Here is a 15,468-nt window from a genome sequence, read left to right on the forward strand (position 1 = left end):
CATGACACCTGAGGATTGACATTACAAAATAAAACAGGAAACAGAACATGAGTAACAAGAAACAAGGAAAACACAGACAAAACAAGTCTACACCACAACACAAAACCAAAATCATGACAATCACACTTTGTCTTTTTGAAAAGACACAATTATCCTTCCTGTTACTGGCATGTTTGCTTTTAAAATAGTATTTTTTAGTTAAAAAGTAGTTTTTCAACTCATAAGGATTTTCACTTCTTTTTGAGTCTTTTGGAGAGGACAAGAGTATTTAGGCTGAAATAAAGTCAAACAAAGTCGTTTTGTTGTCTCAAATCATTTTATTATGGTCTCAAAGTTTGAGATTTTGAGCTTTTCAAATGATCAGTAAGTGTGTGCTCATAAATCATCATGTAAACCTGTTAAAATTCTGTTGGAAAAAATTTGTAATGTGTAGAAAATTATTATTTATTATTTCAAGTTGTTGAAAAAAAGTCCTAATGAAATATCAATACTTAATAGAACCAGCCACATTGATTTACATTTCTGATACCTCTTGATGGGTTTTCAGTTTAGTTTTATACCTCATATTATTAATTCATTTACTTTCTCTTTTTGTCTGTATTGATGTGCTTAAGCTGATGCAACAACTGAAATTCCCTCTGGGGGTGAATCAAGATCTTATCATCACTCTGAAGACAGCTGCCTGCTGGTGGTTAAAACGAGAGCTAGAGACTGAACCAAACAGTTGCAGCCATAAAATGAAAACAAGGACCTGAGAGATGCTTGAAAGTGTTGAAAGCTGTTGAGAGGTGAAAGCTGCAAGTAGTCCCTTGATCCATTGTTGATCTATACATGTTTGTTCTGTGTTGCCACTGAGATCACTCCTGCACTCACTCCATTTGTTAAAAAAGATGTTGAGGTGTGGTTGGAAGTTTTGAAGTGGATTCTAAAGCTTAGATTACACATAAGCCTTCAGTAATTAATGTTTAAGATGTGTGTACATTCTGGCCAGCCTGTCAATGTCTTATTTATATTTTAAGCACGATGATTTTAGGGTGTTTGACATTGTAAAATGTTTTTGCTGTAAATCTCAAGTCATGTCTTTCAAAAGCCAAGCCTCCAAGCAGTCAGGCACTGGTCAAGTCTGAAGTCCTTGTATCAGTGTTTTACAATGTGACTGGGTGTTAAGTCTCCAGCTTTTGCAGTGTGTTATGAAATTCATTTCTACATTATGATGTGTGGCCTACTTTGTGACAACACCCCTACCCACCCTCTGAGACATGGTCTCTGTTGCTTCACACTTCCTGTCCTGAGGGTGGAGTCTCTCCTTCCAGATAGAGTTCAACACAGCTGTCAAACACATGCATCTTCCTGTTACTGGTAAGTTTGCTTTTATAACATGGTTTGTTTTAGTTAAAAAATAGCTGTTTGACTCTTATAAAGCTCTTCACTTTATCTTTTTGATTATCTTTTATAAAGCTGGTGATGTTGTGTCTCAACAAAGTCTGATGAGGGACAAAGTAACCCACTGGTTTGTGACATTTTGGGAGTTCATATGAAGCCATATGAGGAAGTTTAGCTTCTTGTTTTCTGAGAGGAAGTTGGCTGAATAAACTACTAACAGATGCATTTGACAGGTACCAAGAGTTGCATTTTCGATTTGGTTTTTAAAACTAGAACTGTTTAATGTTTAATTATATGAATTAAAGTTATTAACTAATGTCTTCTACATCATATCATATTACCTGTACAAATGAGATACTGACTGGCAGAAATATGACACTGGTCTTTGTGTAGGTCGTGTTCGTGTTCTTCATGTAGCACATTTAGATGTTGTCTTCACTTAGTAGAATACAACACCAGTGGTGGGGGTATTAAGATATATATTTTTTAAATAAAACCAGCGTTACCTTATCAAAAAATAAAATCCACTATTCTAGTACTTGGTAAAATTGTAATTTCTAAAGGCAGGGCTACATGAAAATACAAGGAAAAAGCAAGAAACAGCGACAGTGCAGTAAGTATTTGTCACAATGCAATACTGGAATCAATAAAATGCATAGGAGGGCAGCAGTTTTTTAGATTTAGATTAGATTTAGATTAAAAAAGTGTCTCAAATCAGGGCAAATTTGAGATCATCATTAAGTTGGTTCCATCTATGTGCAGCATTGTAGCAAACAGTAGCTTCATCATGTCCAGTTCTGACGCCAGCCACGTTGGATTACCAGTCAGGAGAAATGGGTAACTGCCCTCTCCCCCGGTTTGAGATGTTTCACCTGGTTTCAGATAAATTTGTTTGAAAATGTGTTTTGGAAAGTCTGCATCTTAAACAAGAAATCAGCTGACATGATGAGGCCGTGGCTCCTGTTTCATAACCTCATCTTGAGGTCTTGTCATACTCTATTGTCAAATACTGTATTATTTCATGCTCTTTAAGTAATGTGTTCAATTAAATTGCTACACAAGTGATAAGCAGATAAATTGTTTTAACACAGCCAGTCTCCAGCCCTCAGCTCAGCTGCTGTCACCCTTTAGGTCTCTCACCTAGAAAAAGAGAAACAAAGGTGATGTTGTAAAATTTAACTCCTATCATGTAAGCTCATAGAATGGTTTACATGTCTAATAAAAACCTACTTTTAATGGATGCTATCTTCCATTCTCATGTGTGCTCTGGCCCCATGTTTATATTTTTATGTCTATATATATTTAAATCTTCTGCAGCATTACAATAGCAAATTCTTGACATGGTAACAGTGTCTCACAGGCTGTGTGCTAATATAGTTGCTAACAGTTATCCTAACTTATCAAAAGCCCACTGACTGATAAGCAACAGGTAAGGATAATGCCATGAACATGATGATGCCATGAACATGTGAATATGTCCCAATGACATTATGGTCCATATCATCATGATAATTGGATGAAAGCAATAAGCGATATGAGAGTTACCAAAAAGACACAAAAATTGACACATACAAGTCATCTACATTCTGCTCTGGGTGTAATCTTTCAGTTTGAGTCACAAAGCGGAAACATACTGATGACAGAGAACCTCTTTGTTCCCTTTTACCTTTTATGGCGATGACAGTGTTGACACACTCTAACACAGGAAACCATGCCAGTATGTTAGCCTGAGCTCTGACAGTGGGTGGATGCTTCACACATATCAACAAAATAATAGTCATTTTCATATGTAGACCCCTGATATATGATACTTTGATGTCAAATTCTAATATCATCAAGATAAATATCAACTTTTATATTCTGATGTCAAATATGTCTTGGTTGCAGAGCCGCTCATCATTTGTTACCAACTTGTCAAAAGCAGCGTTTTAGTTCTTTTTTCATGAAGCCTGTTTAGATTAGTCTTGTAAAATTGTCGTTGTGCATCAATTACTACAAGTTTTCAGTGAATAACCAAATTTTTCAGTAAATCCCAAGTTCTGTTTCTGCAGGTTAGAGTTTCAACATATTTGAATATGGGCAGAACTACATGTGGCCACACTTAGTGCACTTGCTTTTACTTGTTTTTACACATATCAGTATGCACAAGATCAGTACACATGTAATTAAAGATCAGTCTGTGGTTCTTTAGATTGGTTTTAGCCTTTCATTTGGCATTAACATAACATTATGTGAAAAGAATTCTTCTCGTCTGACATCACTAATGCTCTAAAAATGATCAAACAAAAGAGTGGCATTCAAACACAGGCATGTGTGCCTAAAAGTGCATTAGTGCCCTTGTGGCCCAGCTGAGACCAGGGTTCAGATCCAGGCACTGCTGTAAGAAGGATGCCAATGAGTTATGATGTCCTGTTTTTTTCACTAGGAAGTTAATTGGTTGGGTAAAGGGGCCTGGGTGAGTTGGCACAGCTGGATTCTGGACCTTGAGGTCTCTGGCAAAAAAAGGCTTGAGGATTGAGAATATCACACTGGTTGATGGAGGGGATCTTGCTCATGTGAAACTCAGCATTGGTAAATAACAAATGTGAAAACTTAGCTCATAGAATTTCACTGAATTGCAGGCTTTAAAAATCTGCTGTCCTGTTCATCAGGCCGAACTCTGATGCGTCTGGATTGAGTAGTAGTATTGACCTACACAAGCAGTGGATGCAAGTCAGTGTTGCACCATGTTTTTACCCAATAAATGATTTTCACAAGATAACCTTGTTTGAGTTTCTAGTGCAAAAACTAGTACACACCAGCACTAGATTGTCTTTACCAGAACCCTTTTTAATGAAGTTGTATGGGACTCTGAACACTTTGGATGTGTTGACTTGCTACAATTCTAATATTGATATGGCTGGCTTCTTGTAAGCCAGTGACAAATGGCCTATTTTGAGTTTTCCTTGTAATTTTACTGAGTGAGCTAACCTCTGTTAGTCTGTGTAAGCATAATTTCTACCAGTTACTTCTAAATAATCACCAACACCAAAGCCACAAAAACTGTAAAGATGCTGCTGCGATGACCCTCATTATAGAGACGTTATAGACATTCACCGGAGACTGCTGCTCCTTTAAACAGCAGAGTGTTAAGTGTTTCAGTGTTGAAAGTGGGGGATTCTGGGAAATGGAGAAACAGGGCTTTGTTGCTGGGGCAGCTTAGCCTTACCGGCTGGTTTACTGTGAGCTTGTCCTTAGCTTGTGTTGATGCTATTTTGAAATGAGAGTAAACAGACTCGACTCCCGCATACATTTAATTAGTATTTTAAAGCAGCAAAGCAGTAAAATATAAAAATCCAACTCTTGGAAATGCTATGGGCTGAGGTGTTGTGAGATCAATGACAAATGTAAGCACGGTTAAAACTTGGGTCAAGGTACCATGTGTACTTCTAAATTTAGTATATTTTCATCTATCAACATAATGAAGAATCTGCTGAATGTTTGTCCCCATAGTATCCATTTCATTGAGTCATTGAATGAATTTTTTTGAAACTTGACCACACAGACCTAAGCGCCTTAGCATTGGACATCACATAATGTTTAATGTTTAAACTTTAGTCAATGTGGACATTCTACACATTGTTTACTCACTTGGATTCTCCATAATTCAAGCACCCAGTTCAATATACAGAAACCATGAGCACCAAGGTACATTGTGTAATTCAGATGTATAGGCACAGTGAAAAAGAGAAACAACAGTTTCCTTAACTCTGAAATGATCCTATAATATGTTTCTCAATTATTTATATTCCTTTGGTCTATAAGGATCCACCGATCAAAAAAAAAAAGAAAAAAAAAAATTAAAAGGGGTTTTCATTACAATGAATTATATAATTCAAATTGTTAATACTATCGTGAACTCCTTTGCAAACTGTCCGTGTATGCTAATTTAATTGGTCAAATGAACCAAACCTCAATATATTCTCATTTTCCCTCACACTGATCTTGGGTATGCCTGTTTTCATTACCTTGCTGGCAACAAAATAAAAGTGTCCCTGAGCTTTTGTATTTTTCACCTGAAGACAGCTTCTTGGAACAGCATGTGCTGCATCTCTGCTCATTAATTTAAGTTTCTGGCCGTTAGTCTGGAGCCCTGCTTGTCAGTCCGCTCAAAACTGATGCAACACAACACAAAACATCGGCCACTGCCACCAGTGAATGTCATGTAATTTACTAACAGGCCCATAGTAGTCAACAAGGCAAATGTCAGCCAATACCGATGTTCAGCTGATAAACTGATGCATCTCTAAATGCAAGCATTTAGTAATGAGGTTATGCTTGTGGTCTTTTAAAATCCATATCAACAGCAATGTCACCATTTATAGTTTGCTATTATGAACTTATCTGTATGTTGGATTTGGAGTCCTTCTGTGATTTAGGATTTGATTGTGAGTCTGTAAAGCCCATAAACACCATGTCATTAGCTGTGTTTCGTGGAAAAAGGCAGAATGAGGTGAAAGTCCAAGGATAGTGGTTTTGTCAGAGGTATTTGGGAAGATTTTAAGGAGTTTTGCTCTTAAAATGCCTTAATTCATGCAAGAAATCTCTAAAAATGTGTGTGCTTGTTTTTTCAGGAAATGGATCAGTGTTTGCTGTTTCTTCTGCTCCTGCTGATGGGTAAAAATGGTATGTTTTAAAATTGAGCATTGTGAGGGCCCACGTGCTAGTGGCAAGTTGTATAGAATTTTTGGCTCAAGGTCCTTGCCACTAGGTTCAAGTCATTTATTTAATAGAACATCTGGGGTCTTCAAAAGCCTGCCAAGAGAACAGCAGTATTGCCTTTTTTATTAAAAAAAGAAAGAAAAACTGTTTTCATTGTGTTCCTCTGGGATCATTTAGGTCCCTTAATTGTATTAACGATAGTTAAGTAGATAGTTAGGTAGACAGTTATTAATCCCTGTTGCCTCCTGGTTATTACCCTGATTTTCTCTTTAAAGCCTTAGCAGAGCTTTTAGTTAGTCAGAGAGATTTCAACTCTCGTGGTAGACTTCCATAAGGCATCGCTCCTCCCTCACAGCAAGTCAGGGTGCTCACTTTTATATGTCATGGAATCGGGTATTCAAGTGTGAGTCTTACCCCACAGACTCTGCCAGCTTGGAGAAAAACTACATTTCCAGCTCTAAATGAGGAAATAGATTTAATCTCCTTTATGAATAACATTCTAAATAATCGAAGCTTTTGGTAGGACTGCATTATACCTGATTCAAATGAAAAAGAAATATAGTTAATGATATGAATATGATGATATCACTGTGATTGTTCTTTTCTTCTCTTCTTCTTTTTCTTCTTCTTGGTCATTTCATTTTGTGATGGAATAACGTTGACCTCTGTTGCGTTTTGTTTATGTAGAGTACCTATTTAAATCAGTCTCTTTACTGCCTGGATCTAATGATGACTGTGTGAAGTCAAAATGAGTCAGCATTTTAAACTATTATGTTATAACTATATGCACGAAGAATGTTTTCTTTTATGAAAAGCAAAATGCCAATTGACAATACCATAAAATGGGGTTTTAGTTTCATACCAAGTAGTCTTACAATCACCTAAATCCGTGCCAGTGATTGTTATTATTAAAACCAACTCTTTGACCATGAACGGGAGAGCCAGGTGTCGTGATATATGAGCTGCATGCATATAGTCTACCTCTATAACATCCTTCAATCAGCAGATGGTGAGACATTAGCTTGTTTTTGCTGCAACTTTAATTATGACCTGAACACAGGCAACAGTTGGTAGTAACCAATGCCAAAACAACTGAATCCACGCGTTCAACTCAAAAGTCCTTCAAATTCCAGAGTCATTACATGGTGACTGCCAATCAGTGCAATGTCAACCCATGATGCTTTTGTTATCCTTGCCGCATCAACCTATGCCGTTCCTGGATGCTGTTGCTGTGATGTGAACAAATGCTTGTGTGGTGGTATGACGCAACATGGTCCCTATGTTGACACAACACAGTGATTGGGATTCAGCACTAAAGTCACAGATGGTTAGGTTTAGGCAAAAGAAGCACATGGTAAGGTGTAGAAACACACACACACACACACACACAGACAGGACACAGACAGGACACAGACTCTGGACTCCCGCATGAAAGTCAGTTGTTTGTGGGACCCATCCGCCTCCCCACCTGTTTGCCCTATGAACGTTTTGCAGTCTTTATATTATGTGGTTAGCCACCTGTTCTCACAAAGAACTCGGAATGTCATAGCTTGATGCGGCAAGGATACCTAAAACGTCATAGGATGATGTGGAAGGTCACTGACTGACTGACTTTAGAGTAAGACTGTGTTTTTATGAACACCTGTTGGAAGCTGTGCATTAGCAGCCTGTTAACCTTCCACATCCAGAGACTAAATCCTCTTCACCAGCAGGAATAACGACACATCTCAGCCAGCAAATGATGTGCTATCTCATTCAGCTCACTGCTAAGATAGTCAAGATAATCAGTCAAACAGGCTTCACAGTGTCTTGCTGACAACAACATGTTTACTTCACTGAACCTCTGAAATAATTCAGACTTTGTGCTGATTTGTAATCTCTTGAGAGTGAATTACTTAGAGTTTTTGTTTTTCTTTGCAGGATTATGTCAACATGAGGAAGTTTGCTGGAAGTCGGTAATCAACTCCTGCGATGATTGCATCAGATCTGGACCATACTGTATGTGGTGCCAACAGCTGGTGAGAAACTGTTTATGTCACCTACATACCGTCACTGCACAGGTCTCAATCAGTGGCATGTCCAGAGTTTTTTTTTTATTTTTCCTGGGCACTGACCTCTAGAGGTGACATTAAGCACATGCATGGGGCTCTCTCTCACACACACACACACACACTGTGCAGACACAGATGAGTAAACTTAGTATCTTTGTGTGGTTTTGCTTTCCCATGTTTAAGAATTTCACCAAAGCAGGTGAGCAGGAAGCTGTACGCTGTGACACCTGGGCACAGTTGATAACGAGAGGCTGCAAGAATGAAGAAATCATCTCCCCAAAGAATAATCTAACCATTGTCAAAAAAGATCCACTCTCTGAGTCATTCAACCAACAGGAGCCTGTCCAGCTGAGCCCACAGAAGATTAATCTGAGACTACGACCCGGTTGGTAAAATCAGATAATGCTGGCTTTTGACAAGAGAGGGAATGCAGTGTTTGATCTCCAAATCAGAGAAACCCAGAGCAGTAATCCAAGCTAATTATGTGGATTTTTGCAGGAATGGGATGGGCACATTGTAAAAAAGCAAAACAAGGTTTCAAGTTTTTCAGTGCACCTACCCTCACATGTGAGAATTCCATAAACTTGCAGCCACTGAACCTATGTATACAATATGCATCTGTGAGCATTATTCATTATCTTTCTCTCTTTAAATAATGAGTTTGTTTCTCTTTGGTGTTTACAGGACTTCCCACCACATTCAGTGTTTCTTTTAAAAGAGTTGAGGGTTATCCAGTTGATCTCTACTACTTGATGGACCTTTCTTACTCCATGAAAGATGACTTGCAAAACGTCAAAGGACTTGGACAACAACTTTTTGCAGCTCTGAAAAAATTCACTGTGCATGCTCAAATAGGTAATAAGCTTGTAAACTTAATTTGACTGAATCGTCTAGTTATATTTATTATTTGGTAATACTTTAGAAAACATCCACAATTTACAGTGTAATTATCTTGTGCACATCACATAACACTAAATATTTATTGGGACAATATGCTATAAGTAGGTACAAGGAAGAAAGACCAGTTTTATTATTTTTTTCTTTTTAGGAGGGATTTAACAGAGATTACATTGCAAGTATTTTTTTTAAAGTTAAGTACAGATTTAGGAATTGGGAGGTAGTTTTACTTGGTATCACGTAAAAGTACTTTATTATTGTAACTGGCATACAAAACTAAATGGGCTGGACTGGTCATCAAAATAATGGTGTGCTTTTAGCTACAGACAAACACAGGAGGACAGATACAAAGTTTTGATGATCAGAGCCAGCTGCCAATGACCAAACATTAAGTTTAAAAGACCAGTTTTTATATCCTATCATATAAACAATTTATTAGTAACTAAAGAGCTGAATAAACTTTCACTCACAAACCTAATAATGGTGTATTTGACCACAAATAGCACAAAGAATTTTCTGTGTTTTAGGATTTAGGTGAGATTTAGGGTCAACTTTAAATTTCATTTCTTCTTAAACCACATTTAACCTGCCATGGGACTAAAGATGGAAATTAGCCTCTGACTGTAAAATTGCATATTTACATGTAAATGTTCATTGATATGCCCTGTCCCACATTTCAAATAAACAACACTTAAAGGATATCGCCATTATCTTGGCTGGAATCACTCAAGGTACAAGGTAGATTTATTGTAACTTTTCTTAAACATGGTTTAAGAAGAAATTAAATTAAAGTTGACCCTAAATCCTGCTACATCTTTTTGGCATCGAAGGAGGAGTTGATGAGTCTCACAGCCTGGGGAAAGAAGCTGCTCTGTAGTCTGGTGGTTCTGCAGCGGATACTTCTGTATCTTTTTCCAGATGGCAGCAGGGTGAACAGACTGTGGCTGGGGTGGCTGCTGTCTTTCAGTATCCTTTGGGCTCTGTGCAGACACATTACTTCACTGATGCTCTGTAGATGGGAACCAGTGATGTTCTGGCCAGTTTTTATCACCTGCTGTAGAGCCTGTTGTGAAACCTATGAACAATTCATGAACCACAACGAGATTTCACTTCCTTTCTATTCTGTGGCAATGAAGCAGAAAACAATATATGAATGAGACTAACTTTATCATAAACTCTGCCGGGGAAGCAGGGTTACTGAATGGAGGTACAGGGCGCCTGCCTTCCTGTATTGCTTTGCCAATCTTTTTTCTGAAGAACTACAAAAAAAAAACAGATTTTGCTGTGATGGAATGAAAATATGTGAGGTTAAAAAATAATGTCATAAGTGAAAATTAATTGTAAGTTAAATGTCAATAAATTTTATTTTTATATATACATTTTTTAGACACATGAGCTGCAAAAATAGACTACATGCGTCCCTCAGAGTGGAGAAAAGAGCGATGTTCCAGAAGCGCAACCATACACATTGACTAGAATGGTCATATCGTCTACAGTAGCCACAATGACACCCAAACACAATGCAATCAGATCTTGTGTACACTGTCCACTGGCTGTCATTCCCTGTACTTCCCCCCTTGTACTTCCTGGTATTTCACTCGCACAAACTACTTACACAAAATTGACAGACTCTCTTCCAACATCTCGGTGGTCTAAAATATTTGATATGCCTTTTCCAGAATTTTGAACTGATTACTGCTTTTTTTTCTTTTTTCTTTTTACAGGTTTTGGTGCCTTTGTTGACAAGACTGTCCTTCCATACACAAACACCAACAAGGAGAAACTACAGAAGCCATGTGATGAAAAAGATCAGCAATGCCAGGCTGCCTTTGGCTATAGACATGTGCTTAGTATGACATCAAAGGAGGATGAGTTCAAAAACAAAGTGACAGAGCAGTTCATTTCTGGGAACTTGGACTCGCCAGAGGGCAGCCTGGACGCTATGATGCAGGCTGCCGTATGTGGGGTAAGAACTCAACCAAAAACATAACTATATACAGTGAGTAACAAGCAAAGCAAGTTTAGGCTTATTTTTAGAAAATAATTAAACCACAAAATGAAGAAAGAAAGTAGTTGTACCATGCATATCACTCTTTTCAGTTTTAACACAGACAGTGCCTTTTAGTAGGCTATATATTCCTAAACGGCATGTTTCCATAGCTCCACCAGCTATGAGCCATAGCTGTCTGAGGTCTGTTTTTTCTATGTCGTGACACCTCTTTGTTTAAGGAATGGTGCCATCTTTGTCTGATGTCAGAATAAAGCTAAATTCTGAGGATCTTCTAAGACACCAGAGAATTTGGGGATTCACACCTAATCTGTTTAAATGTGCATTTGAGCAGAATGTCGAGGCTCTCAGTCATAATTAGGAACAAGAGGAATCAAGACGACATGAACGGAGGGTCTTTCTTGGTTTAGGTTTGGGTGCATTTTGTATGGGATGTGAATTATATGAGATTTAACATAAATTCAATAGAAAATCAAGAATTCAATCATCTGCTGATTAAGAAGTGTTAGCTAGCGCCCTTCTCTATATTATAGTAAGTCAGTGATGCATTATGATGACACAGAAATATGACAGTACAAAATCCCTGTTATCTTTTTATTTTTATTTAACCTTTATTCAACCAGGAAAAACAAAAATAAAAGTCAGAGTGAGATTAAAACCTCTCCTTTTCAGGATTGGCCTGGCTAAGACAGGCAGCAGCAGAGATAACATGGTTGCACATGACAAAAAACAAACATATGACAATTTAAAATGAAAACAAAGAACAAATAGCAAATCATAAGACACCAAATCACAGTCAAAACATAAACAAAAAGAGGTGCCTGCTTTCTAGTTATTTACAGTCAGTCTAAATACATGGAATGACACCAGCTCTCTAAGATTCTAGCTGCAAAAATCAAATGTAAATAATTTACATTTAACCAACACAGAAGCCCATTCTTAGTGTACATAATGTCATTGGAGGTGGAACAAATAACAGATCACAGGATTTTCTTCATTTTTTTTTCAATGATCTCCATCTAGAGGGTGCTCATTTCAAAGTGTTTTTGCTTGGGGTGCCTGGTGGCTCAGTTGATAGAGCAGGCACCCCATGTACAGAGGCTGTGGCATCACCGCAGTGGCTGAGAGTTTGAGTCCAGCCTCGGCCCTTTGCTGCATGTCACCCTCTTTCTCTCTACCCCTTCAACGCTACGTCTGTCCAACCTAATAAAGACAATAAAGCCTCCAAAAATATTTTTTTTTAAAAACATATTTTTGGATGCATACATAAAAAATGCAGCTCAATAAGGGTCAACCCTCACCACAATGCCAATTTGTCTGAATTACAGCTCCATGTCTCAAAAAACTCTTCATATAAAACATATTCACTTTAGCAAATACATTTTGAAAAAAGAGATGCCCCTAAGTGTTTCATATTATCATAAGAAGAAAAAGTATATATTGAAGATATCTGTAAAATTTTACCTATCTACACTTACTTTTCCAACAATATCTGCTTGTAGATTAATGCATAGATAGATGGTCATTCTTGTTAAATATAGAAAAATCAAAACCTTTGAATTTTTCTTGCTGAAATGATACCTAACACATATTGTTGTTTAGGAAAAAATAGGTTGGAGGAACAGCAGCACTCGATTGATTGTGCTAACCACTGATGCTGGATTCCACATGGCTGGGGACGGAAAATTAGCTGGCATACTTGAACCCAATGATGAACGTTGCTTTCTGGAAAACAATCTCTATACCAAGAGCACTGAGATGGTATGTATGCAATCACATCAAGAAATCAACAGCCGAAAGGAATGCAGTGGGGGTGCAGTGCCAAGTTGCAATAATTGAAAATAGCCATTATCACCACACTCATTCCAAAAAGAAAGGTTACTAATTCTATCAACACAGGCAGAACCTTCCATGAGACTCTTTTGGTAATACTTTCAGAGGAAAGTATGTTGTGGGCAAATAAGTTCCCGATTAGAGAATTATGAGCACTTATTTGCCCGCTGAGATTTATATAAACATTGTCGGCCAATCAGGATGAGCCTACCTAAACTAATGTGGAAGTGCAAAAAGCAGCACTTAAACAAGTGACCTGGTCTAAAAATCAGCCTTGGTCTGTATAGCTAATTTCAACATTCATGACAATTGTATGAGATGTGAATTTTTACAGAACTCATCTGTCTACATTTGATTAAGGTTTGAATTTATGCATATTTAAGGGAGGAGCTACTTAAGTGACAGGCTGTCTGCACATCATTACTTCAGTCTTTGAGTCTGATCCACCCCTCACTCCTCAATCTCCACCAGTTGCATTTTAAGTCTGACACAGCTGGATCAGCTGGAGTGGACTGGATCCGCAACGCAGCAGAGCCAGTGGAAATTCACACATAGACTAGAGTGTAATCCATATGCTCCATCTGCCTTGACGGAGCGGAGTCGAACCGCACACGAATCTGGTGGAAATTAGGGGTTACATCCTCCTGAGTGAGCAGTGTAGGGGCAAAAAGAATCTAACTAAACCTAACAGCATAGCTCTTGACTTGAAATAATTCCTTAAATTGTTGGGAACAAAGAAGGGATCTGAGCTCACACTTGAGAGCAGTCTAAGGAAGGTGCTGAACAAGTAATACACTACACATAGCCCTACAAATAATTACATTTTGCGTTTTTGTTTTAAATAGTCAAATTAACTGTAAAGTTGACATGATACAAAATTGCAAGGTTTCGCAGAATCCTTAGGGATTGGCTGAAGTTGCATAAATTGTTGCAATCAAGGCATCCTTTTTACCTGCTGGGCTTAAATGGGAAACCAGCAAAGAAACATGCTGTCTTTGATGGAGTAACTAATTAGTTTTATATGCTTGACAAATTTATTTTGACCTCACCTGATCAATCAGCTCCATAATTTAGATAATTAAACCCCATATTTTAATATCAATGATATTGCACAGGTTATTTTATTCTGGTTAGGCCAATATTCTATCCTAACTTTAATAATATTATTTTGATCTTTACTTTTCAGGAGAATTTAGTTTGAGACGAATAAAACACAAAGGGACCACACTTCCTTTTTTTTCCCCCCGTTACAATGGTTCTTTTCCGGGAGTTTTTCCTTAGGTAATGTGAGGGTCTAAGGGCATAGGGATGTCGTACACTGTAAATTCCTGGGGCAAACACATGTTTTGTGATATTGAGCTCTATAAATAAAATTGACTTGACTTAACTTGACCTAATGCCCGTGTGTGACAGAAACATGTCTTCTGTACAGGGAGGGGACAGTGTAAAATCTTTCATTTCTGACCAAAGTAAAGGAGTGGACCACAAGTCATTGATGCAGATAGTGAAGACGTAGTTGGCCATTAATTCACAAATGTTTTTTGGCTGCGTCCCAAATTTGTTGAAAGTTTTTTTCTTTCTGTATTAACAATAAAAAGGCTAGTCACACCTAAGTCAAATATCATTTAGAAGCCATCGAGTATGAGTGGTGAACGAATAAATTACCCATAGTGAGCTGAGAGGTGACAAATTTGAACAGAACCAGTTTGTATTGTTACATTTTTAGAATATAACATACATATATTCATTCACTGACAAATCATAGGTTGGGCTTTTGTGGAACATCCATGGGCTTGCCATGACATTTGACATATTTTGACAAATAAAATAAAATGTTAAAAATGAAACTGGAATACATTAATTATTCACACTTATTCACGCAAATGAGAGATTCAACTTTCATTGTAGCTAAAATATTCTCACTTAAATTTGGGTAGTATTTATCGAATATTCTCTGGAAAGCAGATTTGGTGAGCTTTACAGCAATGCTTACCCTATATCTTTACTGTAAATGGTTTCTTTTTATTCAAGTCAAAGCCATTTTATTCATAAAGCCTATTTTCACAAATCACAGTTTGCCTCAACAATATCCCTCTGTCCTTAGAACCTCACATCAACAAAGGAATATGTCTAATTTTTGCAATGTTGTGCAAGTGAAAGAAAGCAGTCCTCAAAGTTTGTTTTATATGGGAGGCAAAAGATAAATCTTGATCAAGGTTCCTTACACTTAGGCAATGCCATCTATAGAAATTCTATCTTCAGAAAAAGAGTTCCTGAGGTGTTTGGGGCCAAGTACAATAACTTCTGTTTTGTCTGAATTTAACATCAGGAAACTGCAGCTCAGCCAAGCTTTTATGTCCTTAAGACATGCTTGTAATCCAGGTAACTGATCGGTTTCATCTGGCTTACAGTTGCATATCAGCCACATAACAATGGAAGTTTACAGAGTGATTTATGATCATGTTGCCAAGGGGAAGCATATGTAAGGTGAAAAGGATTGGTCCAAGCACAGAACCTTGTGGTACTCCAAAGCAGACCTTAGTATGCATGAGGATTGATCATTAATATGAAAAAACTAAGAGCAATCTGATAAGT

The 15,468-nt window shown here is 37.6% G+C and overlaps 1 protein-coding gene across 1 annotated transcript in view; it reads left to right on the plus strand.

Moving 5' to 3' along the window:
* Positions 1-1,263: 1,263 nt before the first annotated feature.
* The window catches only part of itgb2 (integrin, beta 2), a 38,608-nt gene continuing 24,403 nt past the window's right edge, over positions 1,264-15,468 (plus strand). The window contains exons 1-7 of the mRNA XM_042494314.2: positions 1,264-1,359; positions 5,997-6,048; positions 8,005-8,102; positions 8,319-8,520; positions 8,820-8,990; positions 10,757-10,998; positions 12,643-12,801. Of these exons, the coding sequence (XP_042350248.1) occupies positions 6,000-6,048; positions 8,005-8,102; positions 8,319-8,520; positions 8,820-8,990; positions 10,757-10,998; positions 12,643-12,801 (921 nt within the window). The 5' untranslated portion in view covers positions 1,264-1,359; positions 5,997-5,999. The remainder of the gene's footprint in view (positions 1,360-5,996; positions 6,049-8,004; positions 8,103-8,318; positions 8,521-8,819; positions 8,991-10,756; positions 10,999-12,642; positions 12,802-15,468) is intronic.

This window comes from Plectropomus leopardus, chromosome 10 (genome assembly GCF_026936395.1).
Source record: "Plectropomus leopardus strain MGB_pleo_1.0 chromosome 10, ASM2693639v1, whole genome shotgun sequence".
NCBI classification, from domain to species: domain Eukaryota; kingdom Metazoa; phylum Chordata; class Actinopteri; order Perciformes; family Serranidae; genus Plectropomus; species Plectropomus leopardus.